Raw genomic sequence first — 24868 nt, 5'->3', positions numbered from 1 at the left:
TCATACATGGAGTAAAGGTCACCATCACAAAGTAATTCTTAACAATAACAACAACCGTAATGCTTTAGCATTAAAACACCATAGACTGTAAATATAAGGAAAACACAGACACTCATCATCGAGGTCACAATATCAATCGATCCAGCAGAGGCAAAACACAGAAGATCAACAAAATATATGACATAAATGAACTTACCAAAGCTGAAGGCTCACTTGAAAAGAAAAGCGGCACGGCGGTCCTTCCTCTGACAGAATGTGTCTATCACTTTGGGGATGAAGTCCTGTAGTTGCTGGATCAACTGGCTTTCAATTGAAAGCATGGCCAATGCGTTAAGTCGCGGCTGTCCCATGGTGTTGCGAGTGAAAGTCTTTATCCTTTTGAGGGTGGAAAAGTTCCTCTCTGACTCGGATGTCGTCATCGGAGTTGTCACTATTATTTTGACCAAAATAACAGTCTCAGCAAACGTTTCCTCCAAGTTGTTCTCGTGAATGGATTTCAACAGAGACAGGGCAGTGTTTCCAGTGTGAAGCTCACTGTGGCGGTAGAGCGTGGTCAGCTCAGACTTCAACTTCTCCTTGTTTCCCAACGCAGGCCACAGTTTCACGGCGCAGTCAAGCTCAGGTGTAGGAAATGACAGGACATGCTGTGGGAAGAATGAGCTGTCAACAAGCTTTGCAGCGATCAAATGGTCACTGTGAGAACCTCTGTTCCACCTGTGAGATGACTGTGTCACAAGCCTCCTTCATCACCGGCGCTGTGCTGCTGACTCGTCGGCCTGGCTCGTCTGTTCCATCATGAGCAGTGGCGGCCAATGCATCAGTTTTCTGCCTCATTTTCTGAACATTTTCCTTGAAACGGCAGAGCGCGCTGTTGATCCCAGGTGCATCGATGCTTCGTTTTTGCAGAGTGTTGTATAGAACATCCACTTCTGGCATAAGCAACGAAAAAAAGTGCAGGAGCTGCATAAATGCTCGGTCCCGCAGTTTCTTTGACAGGCCGTATGCCTCACTTATGGTGACCGCATCCCATCCTGGTTGTGCGCGTATATGCTTCATACACTGAAGTAGTGCATCTCGGGTCTCCCAAACCGCGTTCACAGTTCTGCTTTTAAAGTTCCATCTCACAGCCGGTGGCCGTGGGATGCGTCTCTGTGTTGCCTCTGCAAGAGCTGCAACACGTTTTGGAGCACCGGAGAAAAAAGTGGAAAAAGCAGTTAGATCTGCAAAAAACACCTTCAGGATGCTCATCCTTGCTGAACACAGTTGCTGCAGGGTCAGGTTCAGTTGGTGGGCGTAGCAGTGAACAAACTGAGCGTTTGGGTACGTCTCCTTCATCACCGTCTGTACCCCACGCACGTTACCGCTCATGACGGCCGCCCCGTCATAGGTCTGAGCGATTAGCTTTTCTTTCAGCTTCAGGGGTTCCAGAACAGCCTTGATGCTGTTAGAGAGACCTACACCAGTTTTGTCCTTTACTTCCACAAACTCCAAAAAACGCTCTGTAACTGTGAGGTCAGGCATAATGTATCGCAGCACAATCACCATTTGCGATTTACAGGAGACATCGGTTGTCTCGTCGGCCTGAACGGCAACAAATGATGTGTTGTCCACTTGCTTGGCTATTTCCTCCCTGTACACATCATACATGCAGTCCAAGAGTTCATTCTGTATGGTGCTTGATGTCCCTTTGAAAACAAGCTGAGCTTCGTAGTGCCGTTGAAGCCTGGAATCGCCCTCACACATTGTCTCGAAAATTGACCTGAATATCCCTGGATTCAGAGAGTCCGCCGACTCGTTGTGGCCCCGCAGTGCTGTCTCACATTTCCCACACAGTTTAATACAGGTGATGATCCGACCAAGCACGTACCTGTTTTCTTCCACCTTCCTATTATGAGAATCAATGCCGCGTCTGTAGGCGCTGTCAATCTGAGCTGCAACATTCACCCTTCCAAGTAATCCCAATTTTACGGCATTTTCCAAATGACTGTTGCTGCTCTCATGCTTCATTGTCCTCTCCGAAAGATGCTTTAAGTCCTTGTAACCTGTCCTCGACCAAGTACCTTGATCTTCACCAAAAAGCAGGCAAGGAAAGCAAAAGAGGGAATTCTTCTGGATGCTCGCCGTTAGCCATTTCTTTTTAGCAAACCACTCAGCGTTAAACCCACGTTTAACTTTGCCCGCAGTCTGGACCATTTGGAAATCCGGTGGATGGTGGGCACCGAGGCGCTTTACCTCCAGTTTCTCTCCGAGACTAAGTGTCTCAAATGTGTGCTCCAGTAAATGGTCAACTTCATTCATTTTCTTTCAGTTTTTTACTTCTTTTAATCGCTGGTGATGTTAGCTATATGCTGCTCTCTCGTCTCCTCTTCAAACTACACGTGACGTTTCGCAGCACTGCACACGTGAGTACTTACAGCCAATCAATTCTGAATTATGTGAGATGACGTATGGTGGGGATGGGAGCACTATGCCCCTACGGTCATTATTTTTTTGCCACACACATTAAATAGAAAAATACTCTGAGCATGCGCAGTGTAGTTTTTACAATCACCGTTCACTTAGACTGTGAGAGGGAGGGGCAGGATCGGGTTTTGTCCCACATGGCTCTAAACAGCTCAAAACGGCACTCTAGACACTAATTAGAAGAACACAGACTAAAACAGAAATGTACAGACGAATCAGATTATTAAACATGACCTTAAAATATATTTTATATGTTTTTTTATTTATTTTTTAGTATTTTTTTGTAATCATTATTTGTAATACTTTCTTCTGACACTAGGTGGGGCTGTGCCCCACCTGCCCCTAATGACCCGCCGCCACTGTGTGGGAAGATAGGCCATATTCAGAAAGTGTGTAGGTCAAAAGGCTCAGTTAGTGCTTCACAAGCAAAAGGGGGTGGAGTATATCAGAGATATAAGCATGTGAAAACTCAGGGAGCAAACTATGTCAGCCAGGGGGAGGGCGAAAAAGATGACATAGACACAGATGAGATCATGTTCACTTAGTACAAAGTGGAGGAAATAGACATACCGGCAGAGGAGCCATTTCTAGAAACACTGACTATTAACGAAACTGAAACACAGTTTGAAGTAGACTCAGGATGTGGGGTAACAGTGGTGAACCACTCAGTGTACAAAACCTTATGGAGGGGAGAGGTACCAGCCCTACAACCCTGCAGAGTGAGACTCAGAACATACACAGGACATAGGGTAAATGTTTTGGGAGCAGCTATGGTAAAAGTGCAGCACAAACAGTCAGTAAAAAACCTACCGGTGGTAGTTGTGCCAGGGACGGGCCCTAGTCTAGTTGGAAGGAACTGGATTAAGAAGCTAGGTTTGCAGTGGAGACCGGAAAGCCAGATTCACCATGTCAGGGAAGAGACATTGGAGGAGGTACTTGGGGAATATGAGGAGGTTTTCAAAGAGGAACTAAGGAAATGTAAAGGGCCCCCAGCTAAACTATATGTGGACAAGGAAGCAACCCCCAGGTTTTTTAAAGCTAGACCGGTCCCGTATGCAATGAGAGGAAGGGTTGAGGCCGAACTGGACTGTCTCCTAGCCCAGGAGATAATTGAGCCGGTAAAATATGCAGAGTGGGCAGCGCCTGTGGTACCGGTGTTAAAACCAAATGACTCAGTAAGGTTGTGCGGTGATTACAAACTGACTGTAAATCGAGTATCAAAACTGGAGCAGTATCCAATTCCCAGAATTGAGGATTTGTTTGCCAACCTGTCAGGTGGACAGAAGTTCACAAAGCTAGATCTCAGTCATGCATATCCCCAAATACCTTTGGATGAAGAAGCAAAAACATATGTGACCATAAATACACACAAGGGCTTGTTCACGTACAAAGTGTTACCTTTCTGAGTATCATCTAGCCCAGCTATTTGTCAACGGACCATGGAGGGACTGCTACAGGGCATCCCTAGAGTGGCAATATTCTTGGATGACATCCTGCTGACAGGGAAAGACGACAAAGAGCATCTGCAGACTCTTGTCCTTGTGCTGAAACGGCTACAGGAGGCCGGTCTCAGGCTCAAAAGAACCAAGTGTTCATTCATGAGTGAGGAAGTGATGTTTCTAGGTCATAAGGTGGATGCCACAGGACTGCACCCTGTGCATGAGAAGGTGGAAGCAATCAAGGATGCACCCACATCTTCAAATGTGACAGAGCTCAAAGCATATCTAGGACTGTTAAACTATTATAACAAGTTCCTGCCCAGTCTGTCAACCATCGTTGCTCCAGTGCACAAACTGCTAAAAAAAAAGGGGCAGTGGGAAGATGCACAACAGACAGCGTTTGAAAAGTCAAAAGACATGATGCAGTCAGCTGAAGTGTTGGTGCATTATGACCCAGAGAAGGACATTGTGCTATCATGTGACGCATCACCATATGGATTAGGTGTTGTGTTCTCACATCGCATGCCAGATGGAACTGAAAGACCCATTGGATTTACATCACGGACATTAAATGCTGCAGAGAAAAACTACTCACAACTTGACATGGAAGGACTGGGATGATTTTTGGAATAAAACGCTTCCACAAGTACATCTATGGACGGAAGTTTACTATAGTGACGGATCACAAGCCCCTGTTGTCACTTTTCAGTGAGATGCGAGCAGTACCCCAAATGGCATCACCGAGGATCCAACGTTGGGCCGTGACCTTGAGAGCCTATGAATACACCATAGTGTACAAAGAAGGGAAGTACTACAACAATGCAGACGCACTGAGCCGCCTGCCCCTACCAGAGAAACCTGACCTGGGGAGGCCAGAAGAGAGGGTTCTCATGCTGGAGAGTTCTGACATTACACTGACCAAGTGAAAGTATGGACAGACAAGGATCCAGTACTCTCACGGGTGCGGGAATTGGTAAACAGAGGCTGGTCAGAAAGCACTGGCTAGGAGCTATGTATGGTGGCCAAAGCTCGAGAAGGATGTAGAGGATACTGTCAAGTCCTGTATAACATGTCAAGAGCACCGAAATGTTCCGGCACCAGCTCCGTTACACCCCTGGGATTGGCTTGATAAGCCCTGGAGTCGTATTCATGTGGATTATGCTGGGCCATTCATGGGGAAGATGTTTTTTGTGCTCATCGATGCACACTCAAAATGGATAGATGTGGTTCCAGTCAATTCTGCCACTTCAGCCACTACAATTGAGTGCCTGCGTACCAGTTTCAGTAACCATGGACTGCCTGAATTGTTGGTGTCTGATAATGGCACCTGTTTCATCAGCACCGAGTTCGAAGATTTTCTGAAAATAAATGGTATCCGTCATGTGACCTCGGCACCCTATCACGCCTCCAGTAACGGGTTAGCAGAGAGAGGGGTACAGACATTTAAAAGGATGATGAAAAAATGTCCAGAAGGCACACTGACAGCCAAGGTAGCCAGAGTGTTATTTAGTTATCGTGTGACTCCTCAGACTACAACAGGTCTGTCACCAGCAGAGCTGCTTCTCGGGAGGAAGCTACGTTGCTGTTTGGATTCGATTCATCCAGATCTGTGCATGAAGGTGAAAGAAAAACAGGAAAGACAAATAAGAGATCATGACAAAAAGGCAAAGGGGCGCTGGTTCAAAACAGGAGACTCAGTGCTGACGAGAAACTTCAGTCTTGGACCCAGGTGGATTCCAGGAATCATAGAGTCAGTGACAGGGCCAGTGTCATATAAAGTGATGCTGGGTGATGGGAGAGTAGTCAGGAGACATGTGGACCAGATTCATGCTCAACACCAAAGACCAGAAAAAGACCATGAAAGACAACAGACTGACTCGACTCAGCTAAGTCAGGCAGCCGAAAAAGGAGAGACATGGCAGGACGTTGAGAATGTGGTGCTCAGTGGGGACGAGTTGGAAGAGCCAGCAGCTACAGAAGCTGCAGCAGCGAGGGTCCATGGAACTGTGGAAAATACAAGTCCAGGGAAGAGACAGTCAAAAAGAGAGACTAAGTTACCCAGTTACCTTAAAGACTTCCAGCTGAGCTAAGAAGGGAATAGATAATACTGTTCTGAGTCACCTGTTAGGTTTAATAAAAAAAATAAAAAAATGTTACAGTATTACAATGTTCCTGTTGGATGTATATAACCTGCTTGAGGGGAAGGGGATGTTGTAAGGTCATATCATTGCATGTTAGTTCACCAGTCCACTAGGTGGCACTGTGACATTGAAGTTGTTGCCGTTCCATAAGCATAGAAGAGGAACTGGGGGCTATGTTGTTATGCTAAGTATGTGATGAACCGGAGTCGCAGTTTGGTGCTACCAGAAACCAATAAACTCCACTATGCTCACCAAAAGCCTCTTGTGAGTTACTACAGAAACAGAACTGTAAACAGATTTACTATTTCTTTATGGATATTTTACAATCACTCCCCTTTTAAACTATTCTTGTTTTACCGTTATAGTATTTCATAACTGTTTTTCATTTAGTACTCTTATATTACTATCTGACATCACATACATCGTATCATTAAAGTTCACAGTTTATTTATAATAAAAAAATACGTTTTTTAAAACGTATTTATTGGGGGAGGGCGGGAATGTCAAATGGGAGGGCCAGGCCTCTCAACACACCGTCCATACATTCCTCTTTGCAAACGACAGAATGGACCGACTTGCATAGAGTTGTGTATTCAATACATTGGTTACTTTCCAAGCTTAAGTTCTCTGGTCTTAACTCTTGATAAGGCTCACAATGTCCATGTGGTATTTTCCTTACATAGTAGACCCTATCACTGACCCAATCCCAAATCACCCCCTACACACTCCCCCTCCGTTCGCGCGGAGGAGGGTCCGCCACATTAAGTGCTGTTCCAAATCAACGAGTTTGGAGGGGGAGTGGGCTATCAAGCCCTCAAACAGCGAGTCTGCATCGGTGCTGACTTGAGACCGGTCTCTACCATAGGTCTCTACCATGGATGTATAATAAGAACGTCTCTACCTGACCGGTCTCCACGCTGTGTGTGTCCGTCAGGAAACAAGCTGTTTACAAGTATTTCCAGCAAACATCCACTGATCAACTGCGATGTTAACAACCTCATATGTTTTTAACTTAGGATCGTACCAGTGGCGTTTTCTCCCGGAGGCCAATGGAAGCCAGGCTTCCCCTGTTTTTTCGGATTGTAGTTATAATTTAAATAAATAAATAAAAACACTTTGTTTTGTTTCGATAATTCTCCTTTGCTGTGTGTTGCTGCCGGCCCGTCTCTCCCCCATTCTCATTGAGTATTTTACAAAGAGTGAAACAAAACAGCGCCCCTCTAGATGTTATGGTGAAACAGTAGATTGCACTCACTGTTGCGAGAGGAGGCCAGCCGAATCTGGCTTCCCTTGGTGAAAAAAAATGGAGGGATTGACCAATCAGATGAGGCTCACGTGATGCCCCTGCCAACCTGTGATTGGTCAGGGCCATGCCAAGGCTTCCCTTGCCTCACAATCCAATCAAATCGCATCAATTTAGTGTTGCAGTGACGCGTCCTAAAATCCGGAAGTAAGCTGCTCTCGGTTTCCCTCGACAAAAAAGCAATGGGATTTCTCCATAGGATTTTGGAAAATAGCTCGAAATAAGGTCAGTGGAAAACGAACCTGTTAGATAAATGCAAGTTTTGTTCAGTCGGATAATATCCACATGTCTACCCTACTTTTATAATTTTCGAATCATAAATCTAATCGATAGAAGATAGATAGCGCCACTGCACCACTCTCACCGCCGTTAGAAAGTAGCAAGCAACCGAAGCAAGTGCAATTATGGAGGGTGGAGATTTGGAGTATTTCATCAAAAATAATTGTACTAAACTTCCGCTACAGCAGCAACAACAAATACAATCTGATGACAGGCCGATGCCCAAACTGGAGCTGTGTACAGCGAGGAAAAAAGGGGCGAATCGGACGTAAAACGTTAAAGGTCTCCTGATTTAGTTTGTGAATGAATGCTTATTAGAGTTTGGGCTGGAGAGTGCGTGCGGACCTGTCGGTTAGATAACAGGCGTGTGTAAGTCCTGCATCTGATACAAATGTGTGTAAAATGATACCGGGTGCTGTAATCACTCATCTGGTTACGTTATTACATTGACCACCACACCCCCGACCCAAAAGAAAGGACGTATTATTGGCTTCCCCTCATTTTTTTCCCCACGCCACGCTACTGGATCGTACCTGTGTTTAGTCTAGAAAAAGGTAAATGTGTGCATTTTATTATAAAGTTGTGTATATTCAGTGTTTCCCACAGATATGAAATATACTTGGGCGGGTGGTGGCAAGGAGGGGGGGGGGGGGGGATTAGGGGTGCGCGAAAAAAAAAAAAAAGTTTTAACAACATTATTTATTGACTTTTCATTCCGGTATAATCATTTTGCGCAAAGATGGCACTGTTTGTCAGAGCACTTCATCCTTCTGGGATTTCATGAAGAACAGCTCCAACGCCTGTGTGTATGGGAATGCCTCTGGTGCTGGTCCATTAACTGCCAGTGTTTCCCACAGATCTGAAATATACTTTGGGGGGTGGTGGTAGCGGGGGGGGGTTGAGGTGACGTGCAACAACATTAACCTTTCTGTTGGTCGCTTGTTAGCAGACCCTTCACGCGATGGCAGAGCGAACAGGTACAGGCAGGGTCCATAATGATAGCCCTATAGTTTAAATCTACTACCCACACATGAACATATGGAAATGGGCTACTATTTAAAAAAATTAATGTATTTATTAATGTATTTAGGAACCTATCCATGTGATTTTTAGTGGGGGTCGACCTCAAATCCTCTAGGGGGGTCCAGGGGCATGCCCCCCCGGTAAGATTTTATTTTTTATTTTGGAGTTAAATGCATCAATCTGGTGCATTTTGAGGGGAAAATAAAGAGACTAGATCTATGGAAACACCTATATTTAACAGACCTGTACATTTCAATAATCATAAAATCAAGGCCATAACCAATAACATACCATTTCCAATATGAAAAAAACACTGAAACTTGTTAATTTATTTTTGGTTCATTTATAGTTGTGAGTGTGTCTGTGCTCCTGAATCAGCCTCTCCTGTCTCCCTCCTCTCCCCCCCTCCTCTTTGAGGCAGCAGCAAAGACTAGTTTTCTCACAACAAGTTTTAAAAGTGTATCTTACCTTTTTTCACCTAGTTAACTTTTTATTTATTTATTCATGCATATTTTACAAATCACATTACATTTCATTTAGCTGACGCTTTTATCCAAAGCGACTTATAATGACCGATTACAGGGACATTCTCCCTGGAGTAACTAAGGGCTAAGTGCCTTACTCAAGGGCACACTAGTGGTGGTGTTCCTGGCGGGATTTGAACTCACAGCCTTCCGATCTTCAGCCCACCTCACTCTCCATTAGACCAATCACTACCCTCTCAAATGGAAATATGTGTTTACATAAATGGTGATCACACCGTTTGAGACCCACTGAGAACTTAGACTAAGTTAACTATCTAAACACTCAGAGTCCTTTACCTCACCTGAGCTGAGGTTATCCCGAGCTTGAATGACACACAGAGACCAATCAAGGGCTTTGATTTATGATCTGTATGACAGTGGCCATGTCGGCAGGCCACATCATGTGGACAGCCAGTCACCCTGTGTGAGGCAGGCCACTTAACAGGCCAGAAGGAGGCGAGATCAGAGCAAGGGAGCGAGGGATCATTGTCTACAAGTTAATCGATCGCAGATGGCGTCGTGGTCACGGACGAATAAAAAAAAAAAAACATAAAAAAAAAAAAAAAAAACTAAATGGGTCGCGAAATATACTTGGGCGGCCGTTAATATACCTGGGCGGCCCGCCCAGGTATAGTCTATGTGTGGGAAACCCTGATACAGACTGTTAAAAAACACAATTAAAGATGTTTGGAGTTTTATTTGAGTTATTCATTTACATTTTTTGTCAAAGAGATGCTGATTTGAAACCGTTGTTAGAGTTACGGCAGTGGTTTTCAAACTGTGGGGCGCGACCCCTGGTGGGTCGCAGAGGTACTGCAGGGGGGTCGTGGGAAGATTTTTTTATTTTATTATTTTCTCCTTTTAGTTTTGTGAAGCACCTTGAGATGACGTTGTTTTTAAAGTGCACCTATGTATTGTTATTATTATTCAATTGTAAACAAACACTGCTCGAAAATATCTCATTGGTCAGAGAGCTGTGGGCATAATGCTGCCTTGTGCAACATCCTACTTGTGTGAGATCGGCTTTTTCTGCTGTTGCTGCCATCAAAACGAAATACAGATCAAAGCTGAACATTGAGAATGAACTGAGAGGGGCAGTCTCAAAACACCAGCCCCGGTTTGAGAAGATCTGCAAGGGAAAGCAAGCACACACAAGTAATTGATAAGCTATGTGTGGAATAGGAATGGTAAAGTGATGTGATCGTTTGCAACCTGCAGTAGAAATAGTAGTTCATTAATATAGTTTCCTTAAAGACATTTTAATTTAAAAATCTACTACTCAGGGAAGAAGGCCAACCAGTTTTAATTAGGCCAAATTAATTCACAGTATCTATTACAAGCACTTTTGTTCATGTGTAATCCATAATAATAACATATACAATTATAGTTGGATCTTTGTATCTTCTTATTATTAGCAGAGAAAATGTAATGTTTTTACCACAATATACAATTAATCCTATATGGGAACCGGGTTGGGGGGGTCCCGAAAATATTTCCAATACCCAAGGGGGTCCCGACTGAAAAAGTTTGGGAACCACTGATTTACGGCATTTCCTGTTTCTGCCGGAGAGAGGGGAGGCCGCCCCAAAGCTTGCCACTGTATTTATACCCAACCCTTAATGGAGGGAACTTCATTCCGCTGCGAGTGTGGCTACAGACGGAGTTCACTCCGTCACGGAGGGGTAGGGTCGAGGGGGTAATTTGGGATTGGGCCACTGCAGGGCCACTGTAAACTCAGCTACACTTTTGTTTTGAAAGTTGTAACCGGAAGCGCTATAAGGCTTGAGTCTCGCGGAGACGGACTTTTGGTGGACTGTGAACTCGCGAGATGAGTCCGACTGGCCGTGGGTCTTTCCTGTACTAACGTTTAACTTTCCTTCCTTCCTACCACATCTTAAGTTAATATAGTGAGAGTCTCCCCTGTTCAGAGGTCAAATGAAAGCTGTAATTCTCGCCGCCGGGTACGGAACCAGGCTCCAGAAGGACGTGGCTGCCGACAGCAGCGGGAGGTTTGCTCACCTGGCTGGGACCGCCAAGCCGCTGCTGCCGGTGGGCCGCGGCGCGCTGCTCTCTCTCTGGGTCCGAGCCCTGACCGCGGCCCGCTGCGTGGACTGCATCCATGTGGTAGTGAGTGATGTTAGCAGAACAAACCACTTATGTTTACTCAATCATCTCTATGGAATGGTTGAAAGTTACATAAATTCATGAAAAAAAATACTGTACTTAAGTAGGTAGGCTATTGGGTGGGTAGACGTAGTTTCTTTTAATGCTAGATTTCACTTTTATAACATATTAGATAATATTGTTATTTTAAATCCACTGCATTTATCTCACATCTTAAGTTAATTCACCTCAAATGGATTAATACAAGAAAATGCAATTATGATATATATTATAACTGATAAAATTCTGGTAGGAAATCCACACCCAGCTGTAGCCAAAACAGTTCAAATCAGCTCCAGGGATGCATCAATAATGATAATAAAACTTAAATGTATACATTTCTATTTAAGGTCTAATTTTGCTTAATGAGTACCTTGTATTATTTTAATGTGTTAATGCTAATATGTTTGTACTTTTTCTTAAGTACATGTATGAATATAGGACTTATATTTACAGAGTATTCATAATCCGTATTGTCTGTATTATTTATTTAGACCTGATGACCTGAGTATCAGCTGTTGTACTTTCAAGTAACTTAGCATATTAATATATTGAAGCAAACATCATCACATTTGAAATAGGATGCGTTGTTAAAAAATACGCAACTACCAAAGAGTAGGCTATATAAATATATAGCAGTTGAAATGAGTCATTAGTAAGCATCAACCTACTCAAACATATTTGAGGAAAATCTCAAATCAGCCATTCTACATAATGCTTTTTCTTGTATTATCTGTATTGCTCTTTAGTACATATGGCATGATGCCAATAGAAATGTTTGCATCATGGATCGGGGATGCTGTTCCTAATAATGCAGTTTGAAGCCGACCTGAGGACGACCTCGCCACTCATCCCTTTCTCTCCACAGACCAACGCTGTTTACCATGCTGCGTTTGAAGAGTGGGCATCACATTTCACAAATGTCAAGATTCTCAGCGATCAGACGACAAGCAATGAAGTAAATATCATTTTAGAAATAATGCCATGCTTTGTCCCTGCCTCTCTTCTACAGCATCCTCTGCCTCTCTCTTTCCACAGGGCCGCCTCGGGGCTGTGGCCTGTCTGCAGCTGGCCGTCAAGCACTTCAACATAGAGGACCATGTCTTAGTTATTGGGGGGTAAGATAACATTATCAACAAAACCGTGCAAAGGTGTTGTCACAAATCAACATTCAAGATTCTCACAAGTCCCTTTGCATCATAACAGAGACACGCTGTTTAAAGAAGATTTCAGCCTGAAGAAAGTAAAGGAGAGGTTCAATGAGCTCCAGGCAGAGAGTGAGGACAGCTGTCTGCTGCTGTCCTACCAGTGCCAAGAGGAGGGTGAGTCAGATAAGACTTTGGCCCTATGGAAGCTATCTCCTCATTAAATGTCAAACATGGATTTATCTTATCTGTTTGTGTGTCTGTACAGAAACTAGTAAATACGGGATATTGGAAGTAGACAGTGATCTTCACGTCCTCTGTATGAAGGAGAAACCTCTTTCTGCAGAGACACAGTCGAGGAGAGCAGTAAGTTCATTACACACACTACTGCGGGCCAGATGGAGCCAACAGAGGCTTCAGGTCTTTCAAAAAAGGGTAGAGCCACCTGAACAATTAATGTTCCACATCAGAAGAATAAGATGTTATTGTTAACCTTTTTTTAGTAGCCTGATTTAGCAAGATAATAAATGATATTTGTTCTTTGGTTTCACATCCTTTGCAGTGGTGGGCTACTGATTCAGACTCATAGAGAGGCGAAGTCCCGTCCATCTACTTCCGGTCCATGGGACCTTATTTCGGAAAAATTATGTATTGAAGTCAATGGAGAGAGAAAGATTATCTTTCGATCCCGTTTGAATTGTGCCATGAATTACACACATGATGTTTGTCAATTTAAAAGATAATTTCCATGTCAAAAAAGTCAGTTTGTCGTAAAACTGTTGAAATATAAGACTATGAAAAATACGCAACTAGAAAGACCACAAATCCCAGAGTCCTGGCTCTCACGGAACCAACTGACTCCCCTTGTGTGTATGTACAGCTCTCAACATGTCCAGACTTGGAGTGATTTTCACCTCTTTTAATACTTTCCGCCTCATTCTGAAAGAAAGAAGTGAAATGTTCCAACGTGACGGCCGTCTTGGTGTGTGCTGCGAGATGGGAGATGTAGTTCATTGAGTGGTTTCACACAAAACAAAAGTGTTACTTCAGTTTTACAACACTTTTTTTTTTACTTGCAAAATTATCTTTTAAATTGACAAACATCATATGTGTAATTCGTGGCACAATTCAAATGGGATCAAAAGATAATCTTTCTCTCTCCATTGACTTCAATACATAATTTTCCCGAAATAAGGTCCCATGGAGGTCCACCAGAAGGGGAAGGACTTCGCCTCTCTATAGACGTAGGTGGTTTCCCCAATGATGCTCTTATTCACTTTACTTGCTAGTCTTAAACTATTTCCCCTTCAGCAAGACGAGTACATGAGTACATGTATAAATACATCTTTACGGGATACCCAGGGTAATGAAATTCCTTGAAAAATGAAGAAAAACCAGAAATTAAACATTTTCAACATGTGTAGTGTATAAATCTATACTTGAGGTAATAATCTCCTTTTGTTTTTCAGTGTCCCTGTTTCTATATGTTTTCAAAGAAAAGCCTTCCTCTGTTGGAGAACTTCCTGGAAGAAAAGAAGGTATATGAAATAATAGAAAGTCTCACACGTGTGCCGTGAATGAAGAATAAAGCGGTTTGTTTTTACCATTTTGTATTTCCACAGGAGGCTCCCATTGAAGAGAAAGATGCCCCAGGAAACTTTGTCTCCTGGCTCATTCCCAGGTAATGTGTGCTGCCACCCCGAGGTTTTACTCCTCATAATATAGTATTCCTGCTTAGTGACTAGCAGCTGTTTTTCTTTCTTTGATTTATTAAGGTGTTTCTTTATGATCATTCTACATGTATGAACAGTTAATTCATGTAGGATTTACTCAGCTAAAGCTAACACACTTTTTTTTTACAGGCACCTTGTCTGTGGATTTTTCAATAAACGAGACTGTTTTGTTTCTTATAGGAAGCCAGTATACATTCATGAGATTTCTGGGCGTTTTGATGTCGGAAACTTGCCGTCCTATATTGAATGTGACCTGTACTTCAGAGAAACACTTCAAGATGTCGAGTCTTACATGGTGTAGAGGAAACTGAGATGAACTGAAGCACCATATTTATTTTTGCCATGTTCAAAAATGATCCAAGACCAGCAGATAATCAGTCATTTTCCAATTAATATTTTCTATTAAAAATTGATTTTTAAAGTCTCTTCATTACACTTTACTACTTGAGTTTTTCTACTCAGTGAGGAGTCTTGTGCATTTGTCGGAGGCCCTCTCCCGGTGGTCCTCCATCTTTGCAATGCGGGATCCAAACTGCATGGCTCTCTTGGGCAGGACAGCTGATTGGCCGAGGCCCAGCTGTCTGGCTGCCAGTCTCAGCAGCAGTTTCTCCCCGACGCCTCGAGGGAGGGAGAGGTCCGCCTTCTCCCACACAGGCAGAGAGTTCAGGTAGCTCACCACATCTTCATCCAAGTAGGGAAATCTGCAGGGAGAGGCAGGGGTCAGATACTAGGCTCTAAATGGGATTTCTTCACACTAACGGAACTAAACGTACTTTTCGCGTTTAGTTCCGTTAGTACCCCTTATGTCGCGTTCACACCAAAAAAGAGTACCGAGTGCCGGGAACTTTTACCCCCATTTTTAGTGCCTGCTGAGAGATGGTACTTTCCTGGGGGGAAAAAGTGCCCCAGTTCTGATATGCAGGGCGAATTGCAAACCACGCCACGTAAAACTGAAATGTTTTGTAGAGCCGCCATTTTATTATTCTCGCATTAGCATTATTAGCATTCGCCCAGCGCACAAACGCAGAGAGACTTATGCTGCGTTCACACCGGACGCGATGCGATGTTTGGGGGCGGCGCGATTACATGTATAGTCAATGCAGAGACGCGGACAGACGCGAATTCGCTCCGACGGCGAGCATGAAGCGGTAGACGCGGCGCGAATCACGCGATTGAACGGTGCCGCGTCAAACGCCAGAGTTCAACTCGAGCGTCAAATTCACGTGACGCGTTCTCGCGGAAGCCAATCAGCGGTGAGGATCTCAGCCTGCCTTTACTGACGTTCAACCAGAAAACATCAGCCGTTAGCTGTTAGCAGTTAGCACACAGAGATCACAGCTCCTCATATCTGTTCAGAAACTGGACAAAAGTTAAAGTACAAACCACAGACCACGCTCGTGAACTGTTAGCGCCGTGTTATGCATGCCCACTGCACCGCGCGGGTGTGCGCACAGCGTAAAGCCAAAACTCACAGACATTTCAATGATTTGTACGGCAAAGTTGGGTTTGGAAATGGTATCATTTCCTTTTTTGGCAGGCATGCTTAACACCGGAGCCTCGCTGCGGGGGAACTTTGGCTCTGTTCCGAGTTTGTTCTAATCCGTCAAAATGACGGACTGCTTTCAGATTTTTCTGTCATTGTTGAAAAAAATCCGTCATAGACTGAAAATATTCGGTTAACGCGACCTCTGATATATATACACATACAAACTAATTTTGCAGACCCTATCCCTCCGTAGTCTTTCAAGTAGGAGGAGAAAGGCCAGCGTTCTCCTCCGGTTTACAGGCACTGTGTAAATGATATATATAGAATAATTATGATGATGAATGCATTTTTTTTACCACTAAAATACAGCAACACATCTTTGATTCATGTCGTTTATAACTGGGATATTACAATTATTATTAACTTTGTCTGTAGAAAGTAGTCTGTCCAGGAAATACGCCCAAATCAACAAAAACTGCGAGCCGGTAGGCAAGACGCTCCGCTTCTGAAACGCGCCCGGTGGGTTATGACGCTGGAGGAGGCCGGACCAAAACCGTGGCGCAGCCGTAACGCGCCGCAGACGGACCCGGTGGAATCTAGGGGTAACGGCCCCTACACACGGCGGCGTGCGTTGCCGCTTGGCAGTGGGCGTGTCTTGAGCTTGGGGAGTTTACGCGACCAACAACCAATCACATGAATCTCTCCTGTCAATTGCATAAAAGGTTTTACATGTCACTTTATATGATGAACATTTATGACATTTATGTCTATGGTGCTATTTTACGCAAGATTCCATGCTGGCTAAATACTGTCTATGCCTGCTAGTTGTCCATTCAAACGAAGTACACTGGATATAAACTCCCCAAACAGGCGAAAACCTACCAGTTTCACCCACTGTCTCTGCCACCTCCCTCCATGCCTGGCTCCTCCGGTCTGTATCCCGGTGGGTAAAGAGGGACTGATCATAAAGCACCGGGTGATTCCCTACCGTCACGATTATTTTCTTCTCCATTTTTTGACATTTTTGATTGGCTAGCGCTTGTACTGGCAGATTTGCATATGCGGGATATGATTGGCTGACGCCTCCGTCGAAGCGTCAAAAGTAGAACATTGCTCTACTTTTGCAGCGAGCACCGCGAGAAAAGCTACGCTTTGCTCCCACAATGCAGTTCGGCGAGGCGTGACGTCACCCCATTCAAAGTGAATGGGCAGAAGCGTTGAAACGGCAACGCACGCCGCCGTGTGTAGGGGCCGTAACTTATGGCAACACAAAATAAAACATGGGAGCGGTGGAGATGAGGAGGTGTCGGCGTTCTGGCGATTTACTCGGAAGGCCAGTCCCCAACTACGGGGACTTCCGGCGGCAGTATACACCGTGAAGTGGTTTGCCAGTAAACCCAAAGCAGAAGAAGACGAAGTGACGTCAGCGGCTCATTTGCGTAATCTTCCCTCAGGGAACTGATTCCGGTGTGAACGCGATCTGTACTAAGTGCCCAATGCGGTTCCAGGGCCGGTTCGGAGCTAGAGCCTGATAAGCACCGGTGACGTCATGACGCCGCAGCAGCACCAGTCGGTTGTGTAAAGCAGTAAAGCAGTTAGTAAAGCAGACGTAAAGCAGTAGAAACACTTTCGCAAGCAAAGGAGAAGAAGAAAAACTGAAGCCCTTAAAGTCAAAAGTGTATAATATCTACCTGTAAATAATAATAAAAACCCTTGATTTATAACTTAACATCTCTGTCTCCTTGATCTGAGTATATTATAAAGAATAGCCAGTTAATTGAAGCAGTATACAGTTCTGTTGTATATGAGTGTTGAGAGCTGTATCCATAAATCTCTTAATGTTGCCCTCAAAGTGCACCAGATTGATGCATTTCACTTCAATTTAATTTAAGCACGTCCCCCCACAAATAAACAGGTTCATATGGATAGGATACTAGATAAGTTTGCTCACTCATTATATATATAATGATAATATATATGTTTCATTGCGGAGGACCCCCTGTTTTGTGTCTCCCCCACTTCTTAAACCAAAGTTACACACTTGATAATATCTACCTGTAAATAATAATAAAAACCCTTGATTTATAACTTAACATCTCTGTCTCCTTGATCTGAGTATATTATAAAGAATAGCCAGTTAATTGAAGCAGTATACAGTTCTGTTGTATATGAGTGTTGAGAGCTGTATCCATAAATCTCTTAATGTTGCCCTCAAAGTGCACCAGATTGATGCATTTCACTTCAATTTAATTTAAGCACGTCCCCCCACAAATAAACAGGTTCATATGGATAGGATACTAGATAAGTTTGCTCACTCATTATATATATAATGATAATATATATGTTTCATTGCGGAGGACCCCCTGTTTTGTGTCTCCCCCACTTCTTAAACCAAAGTTACACACTTGATAATATCTACCTGTAAATAATAATAAAAACCCTTGATTTATAACTTAACATCTCTGTCTCCTATTGATCTGAGTATATAATAAAGAATAGCCAGTTAATTGAAGCAGTATAGCACAGGCCTTTGTCAGATGGTATATTACGCTGTTTTTTTTCTGCTTCGAATAGTTCTCTCTTTTTTTGCATCACTGACATTTGGTCTCAGCATTTTACCGATCCTAGTATTAGGATTATATAAACGGCGAAGCACTGTGGGAATCTAATGCCTTGCTCAGAGGAACCTCTACAGTACCGAGGAGATTTACTTCTCTCAGAGTACCTCTCCATTCTGGGACTGTTTAGGCACGTGACTGACAACCCTCTGGTTCCAAAGTCACTAAACTTTGTTTTATGAGTGTCCCTTTGGTTTGTCCTGCTTGCATCCCATAAGAAAAAAACGATTTAAACATTAACCTTAATGGTGAAGTCAAAATATTTGCAAAAATCTTACAGTGTGACTGTTGGACAGATAAAATAGGCAGCTTCAAGACATGCCTTAAGGCTCTGCTGACATGCATATCAACAGTCGCACCAAGTCAAAGTCACCTTTATCATCAATATCTCTTGAGTGTGTGGTACAGACAGAGAAATATTTGTTGAACGCCTTTTTCCACCTCAAAAACATTGCCATCTCCGCCCATCACTCTCCTCCTCTGCTGCTGAAACCCTGATTCATGCATTCATCACTTCACGACCCGACTACTGCAATAGCATCCTCTACGGCAGAGGTGCCCAGTACGTCGACCGCGGGGGCAATGCTGGTAGACCGCGAGTCATTCATAAAAAATAAAAAATCCAGTTCCGTTAAAATAGACAAAACAGGTTTTGATCCCTCCTCCCTTGGCCTCCCTGCCACTTAATTCAGGAGTTTAATTGATTGACAGTAAAAGCGACCTATCGCTTTCCAGTCAGTTAACCCAGAATGCAAAGCGATACAAAATCAGTCAAGTGCCGGGAAAACTCAAACTCAAAGAGACAAACAACAAAATGAGTGCGGGACCGAGCTAAAAGCCAAAGACAAACTACTTCCACTCAGAATGGGAGGAAGAATATTTTTTTGTGATGTCACATTCAAAGGTTATTTGCCTTATTTGTAAAGCAAGCGTCGCTCTGCCAAAGAAAGGTAACGTGGAGAGGCATTATCGGAGTGTTCACAAGGCATATGACAGCGACTTCCCTCCGAGTAGCGAGGTGAGAAAGAGAAAGGTAATGTATTATTGCTACACAAACATTATCTCGCAATCTTAGTGTCGCCAACTCGTTTCTAACATGCAAAAAGACAAACAAATGCGTCTATGGTCGGTGTATTTTTTATCTTTCCAATCGAGACGAGATCTCTCTCTCCCCCGTCTGTGTGCGAGGGGGCGGGGCAGTTTACACACACGCGGCTGCTCCATGCAGCAACACACGGAGGAGATGGCGGAGAGAAGCGCTCCAAGGTGTGGTTAAATGTTACCCGTCTTGAGGTGGACAATGCTCCTTGCCAAGAGAGTTCAGCATGTGAGGGCGGTAACACGAGCAATTTGTCTAAACATTTAGAAAAAGTGCACCACATCCAGACGGAGGAATGCACCGGGCTCGACTGTCTTTCTAGTAGCTCTGCAGCCCCATCCACGAGTAACGTTTCCACGTCAGGTGTTATGTATGCTAGCAGCAACACACGCAGTTAACTACATGATACAAACATGGGTTAATGATTAGAGGAAACTGAGTTATTTATTTAGTTAAAGTTTCAGCTATTCTGTTTACAGTTCTGTCATCAGGTTATTTAATACGATTTGTTAAAACATTGTTGTTTCTTTTGATGTGAAATATTATTTATTTAAATAAAAAGCAATGTTAGTTTTGTTCACAATTTGTTTAGTTAATTTAATAATATGTATTTTTGAATCAAGTATTCATCTTTGTTGTCTTCATTGATAGTTTCCACATGCCTAAAACAACCTCAAGCTAAATCTAAAAGTTGATGGCTAAATCAGAGCGTTTGAGAAATTGTGCAAGGCGTACAGTAATAGTCCGAATAGTCGATTAGTCGTTTAATTAATCGATAGATTAATCGATTATCAAATGAGTCGTTGGTTGCAGCCCTATTGTAGTTATCCCATGTATAAATAAAACGTGTTATTCAGCAACCCTTGCAATTTGGGATTTTATTTTTGGTTGGTAGACCTCGGTGAGCTGGTCATTTCAAAAGTAGCTCACCAGCCCAAAAAGTGTGGGCACCCCTGCTCTACGGCATACCATCCAACCTCCTCAATAAACTCCAACATATCCAGAACTCTGCTGCCCGCCTCCTCACCCACACCCGCTCCCGAGACCACATCACTCCCGTCCTCCAGAACCTCCACTGGCTCCCCGTCCGTCAAAAAATCAACTTCAAATTCCTCCTCATTACTCACAAAGCCCTCAACAATCAGGCCCCCCCTACCTCACATACCTGCTGCACCACCACACCCCTTCCCGCTGCCTCCGCTCATCAGAAGCCAACCTCCTATCCATCCCCACCCACATCAATCACCGGACCTGGGGGGACAGAGCCTTCTCCGTCGCTGCCCCCTCCCTCTGGAACTCACTCCCACAACCCATCAGAGACTGCACTGACCTCACCACCTTCAAAACACGGTTGTATTATTGTACAAATTGTATTATTTGACTTTAACTTTAACAACCAAATATATTTATTTGTTGTTCCTTCCTTTTCTCTTCACTATATCTGTAAAGCGTCTTTGAGCACCTGTAAAAGCGCTAACAAATTAAATCTATTATTATTATTATTAACTAAATGTAACACCGTCCCAAAGATTAAAATATCGACATATCCAGCTCTGAAAGAGATGAACCCTGCAAATGTTTCTTAAATATCTACATGTATTGCAGCCATTCCATTCCAGTGTCTGTTGAATTCCAACACAGACATTTAGTCAGCAGTTTAAAAAAAATCAAATATTTATTTTTATTTTACTCAAATCTCTATAAATAGTCAAACCAGAGAAACTGAGAATTTTGCAGTGGTCTATTTATTTTTTCCAGAGCTGTATGTTTATATACACATAATTAAGTGAAAAGCTCACTAACCTGGCCTCCTTCCCATGGTCCCCTATCACTCTGTCGTCTCTGCCCAAATTCCTGGAAGGGATCCTGGCCAGCTCCATGGCCAGTTCCTGGATCAGTCCCTGGTGTCCAGACGTCTTAAACCGGACTCTGTGTCGGGAGTAGCCTGCCAGCTGCTCGTCTGCTCCGATGCCGGTCAGAATGACCTGCAGCACAGAATAGCAGGTCAATGTGTTTGTTGTTGATTGTAAACATCTCTTTTAATGTATTTTAGTTTTGATAAAACTAAGAAAAGCACATTTATGTATTGTTATTTTAGCAATTGTCACTCTACTTTTTTCCCCATCACAATAACTGTAGTTAAAGAACCCAGGGGCCATTTGGTCCTGGAAGGGTTGTTTGTTGTACTTCACCTTTGCAGAGGATGTGAAAGGCCTCTGGTCCCCGTCCCCCGTGATGAAGCCTGCCCCTCGGGCAGCGAACCACACAGCACAGCCGATGCTGTCGTCCAGCACCGTGTCCAGGGGATGCACCAAATGACTAATGCGCTCCTGACGGGTTTTCTGCAGCTCCTCTTTTGTGACATTGATTTCAACAAAATTCCACCTCCTTTCAGGGTTTAGCTGCTGTAACTCCTTGAGACCGGCTCTCCCTGTTATTCTGTCTGGAACATCGAAAGGGCTGGAGGTCAGGGACTCTGTGCCATCAGTCTTACACTCTGTGGGCTTATCTTTGTGCTTCACAGGTTTCTTTGCAGACTCTTTCTGCTTCTTTGGCACCTGTAGTTTGAACGCTACGTTGAGAAGGTCTATTGGTTGATAAGCAGGAATGTGACGGTCAGCTAAGGCGGCCAGGATCATTGAATCTATACCTCCAGAGAACAGAATGGCAATTCTGGCATTGTCATTAGACGGAGCAGAATTGTCCTGTGATGGCAGAGCCTGAACGCGACGCCTAACTGCCTCGCTGAGAACATCAATGAGACGGTTCACCGCCTCACCTCTCTCTTTGCCTGCAGGCAGCTGCTCCAGATCTTGATCACAGGGATGAGCGTTTGGATGAATTTCTTCCTGGTTTAAAGACTCAGGGATGGATGTATTGAGAGGGCACACAGGGGAGGTCAATGCAAGGCCTGACCGGTTAATAACAGCAGTGCAGCCGCTCGGCACAGACTCTAATATAGCTTGAGTACAGCTATAGAAAGGACAGTTTTCTCCGTAAGCCCAGGGATAAACCTCAAATGTTACACAGCCTGCCTCTGAGACTGCCTTCAGGTCAATCCGGTACACACCAGCTGCTGGGACTTCCTGCCACGCAGATGCAGCAGGTCCAGCACAGTGGGCTGCTACAGAAGTCAGGGTCAAGGCTTTGACCTCTGCATCAAACTTCCACAGCAAACTCCTCCTACCAAGGAAGTCTCGGCCGAACCAGAGGTAGTCCCCAGCCTTCTGGTAGTAAATAAAGCCCCACGGTCCGCGTACAGTGGAGAGAAAGGACAGAATCTCTGTAGAGCTGCTGCAGGACGAGAGCCGCTGAGAGACAACAGCAGTGTCGTTCTCCTCAGGCATCACTGGGACACCTCCAAAAATCTCCCCGTTCCATACCAGGGCATTTCCTCTGCTGTCTTCAACTGGCTGCGGGGTGAGAAGGCCTCTCAGGTGAAGAACGTGGGCAGAGAATACACACTGATAGCAGGGCTTTGTGCTTCTAACTGTGAGATTCTGACTCAAGTTGGGCCCTCTTCTCTTTAAATGTTCATAAACTGTCTTGTCCCACTCAAACTGAGTGGGGGACAGACTCAACAGACAGAAGATACCGCACATTGTGGTAGTTAGTCTTATATATCCTGCAGATCCTTTTTCATGTCATCCAGTTCCTCTGTAGATAAAATTGATAACCAGTTATGTCCATTAAACTATTGTGCAGCCTCAGTTGAGAATCAACGTGACAGACATCTAGGGAGTGTATCTGTTAAAATTATATTTCAAAATGTACGGCTTTTAACTTACGTTTGCATGCCCCCAGTGTGTGACTTCGATCTGCTAGGAAAAAAATGTTACTGTTCCTCTGCTGGATGTAGACTTTCTGGGGGAGGGAATACACACAAATTGTACCTAAATATACAGATTTTCTGAGAGATACAAGAACTGTATTTAGATGCAATTCTATTTACCCTGTATTTCTTCAGATTGGAGAGCTCGTCCACGACCACCTTCTGCTCCTTGATCTGAAAGTTAGAAACTTGAATTTATTTCTGACCTGATAAAAGTTCTAACTTCTCAGTATACCATGGTAAATTCTTTAGAGACATGTAGCATGTAGGAAAGAGAACAATTATTCTGTTAATTTACATATATTAACGTAGATATTCTGTTGAGTTGTGATGACATATGTTTACCAGCTAATATTTAGCTTCACATTAGCCAGCAGCTACATGTCACCTTTCTGTTCAGCTCCTCCTTCACCGCAGACTGTCCCTCACAGTTATCGTCGTTATCCCGACTTTTTGACGACATGTTGGTGAGGTTTCTATTGTGTATGTAGTTGAAGATAATTCATTTCAGTGTGGTAAAGACATGCTCAGCAGCTTTGAAAGCGTTTCCGGATGCAGAGGTCTGTCCGATGAGACTCTGCTGCCTCCTGCAGGTCGGCGGGAAAACGGCAGTATTAGTGACCGTGTATCCTGAGGACACCTTTATGAGTCCCAGAGGGGATGAGCTAAAATAGCAAAACATTAATGGAAATGACTCAAATTACAATATACAAAAGCACGCATCCAGGCAGACAACAATACAGTAACAATATTTCTTTTTAAATAAATAGCTTTAGCATGCAATTAGTATGAGCAAGGCAAGTTTAGCATGCCTAAAGTTTCAACAAGGCAATTCAAAGTGCTTTACAAAAATGAAAGACATTAAGAAAATGGCATTTAAAAACAGTCATTAAAGGTATAGTAGAGGAACAAACCCCCCAAAAAGGCTTTAGTTATCGAGATACCCCTACCCGAGGTAGAACAAAGCACAACCATGTTTTTTCATTACTTTAATATGTCTAGTTTATTAAACGGATGGTTGTATACAAATATTTTAGCGCAAAATAATTATTTTTGGTTAATGTTTGGAACTTTCCCATAACCGAAAATGTGGGCTCCTCTGAAGGGGACTGTGTTGGCCTTATCCCATGTATCTCTGGAAATAATTATCAGAATGTCACCACATTTGGCCTAAAGGTTCACAGAGAGGTAATGTATACAATAAAGCAAAGATTATAGCAATACCTTTTACCATCTTTGTAATATTAACACTTAAACACACATAAATCATAGGCGGAAATGGAATAGGAAATAGAAAATGCTAAATATATGTTTATGCTTTTCTGTCATTTTTAAACTAAAGAGTCCAATCACCCAAAAATGTAATTTATATGTACCAGAGACTCTTATCTTTTCATAAAAATAGTGCAGCCAAAATGGCCGTCAGAATGGGGCCCTGTGGGTGTACCTACATGTGTGAAGACAGAAAGCATGAGATCAAAACATATTATACCTACATATTATAATAATGTTTTTTATTATAATCATTATTATATATGCTTTATATATCAAACTTTTATATTCCAAACACAGTTTTTGTTTGTATTTTACATCATCTTTGAATAACACAGTTGATACTGT

At 43.4% G+C, this 24868-nt stretch overlaps 3 protein-coding genes across 4 annotated transcripts; 1 reads left to right on the top strand and 2 right to left on the bottom strand.

Annotated features, from left to right (window-relative positions):
• Positions 1–10878: 10878 nt before the first annotated feature.
• On the top strand, positions 10879–14639 carry zgc:136439 (uncharacterized protein LOC678627 homolog). 2 transcript variants are annotated; one of them, XM_034202068.1, is made up of 8 exons: positions 10879–11299; positions 12204–12293; positions 12374–12453; positions 12542–12657; positions 12749–12846; positions 13950–14018; positions 14103–14161; positions 14343–14634. In XM_034202068.1, exons 1-8 carry the CDS (start codon positions 11108–11110, stop codon positions 14512–14514), a joined length of 876 nt encoding a protein of 291 aa, XP_034057959.1. In that variant the 5' UTR covers positions 10879–11107; the 3' UTR covers positions 14515–14634. The 2 variants fall into 2 exon arrangements, with proteins under 2 accessions (XP_034057959.1, XP_034057960.1); XM_034202069.1 differs by having other exon boundaries at positions 10889–11299; positions 14394–14639.
• asnsd1 (asparagine synthetase domain containing 1) lies at positions 14527–23072 on the bottom strand. Its single transcript, XM_034202067.1, has 3 exons — positions 21609–23072; positions 21220–21401; positions 14527–14914 (listed from the first exon to the last, which is right to left on the bottom strand). The coding sequence occupies exons 1-3, from the start codon at positions 23016–23018 to the stop codon at positions 14668–14670; spliced, it is 1839 nt and encodes a 612-aa protein (XP_034057958.1). The 5' UTR covers positions 23019–23072; the 3' UTR covers positions 14527–14667.
• Positions 22787–23830, bottom strand: LOC117536956 (ASNSD1 upstream open reading frame protein-like). Its single transcript, XM_034202070.1, has 4 exons — positions 23637–23830; positions 23369–23422; positions 23205–23280; positions 22787–23073 (listed from the first exon to the last, which is right to left on the bottom strand). The coding sequence occupies exons 1-4, from the start codon at positions 23709–23711 to the stop codon at positions 23033–23035; spliced, it is 246 nt and encodes an 81-aa protein (XP_034057961.1). The 5' UTR covers positions 23712–23830; the 3' UTR covers positions 22787–23032.
• Between the last annotated feature and the right edge of the window lie 1038 nt (positions 23831–24868).

This window comes from Gymnodraco acuticeps, unplaced genomic scaffold (assembly GCF_902827175.1).
Source record: "Gymnodraco acuticeps unplaced genomic scaffold, fGymAcu1.1, whole genome shotgun sequence".
NCBI classification, from domain to species: Eukaryota; Metazoa; Chordata; class Actinopteri; order Perciformes; family Bathydraconidae; genus Gymnodraco; species Gymnodraco acuticeps.
The sequence above is the reverse complement of the archived record's forward strand: the minus strand, read 5'-3'. Positions and strand labels throughout refer to the sequence as shown.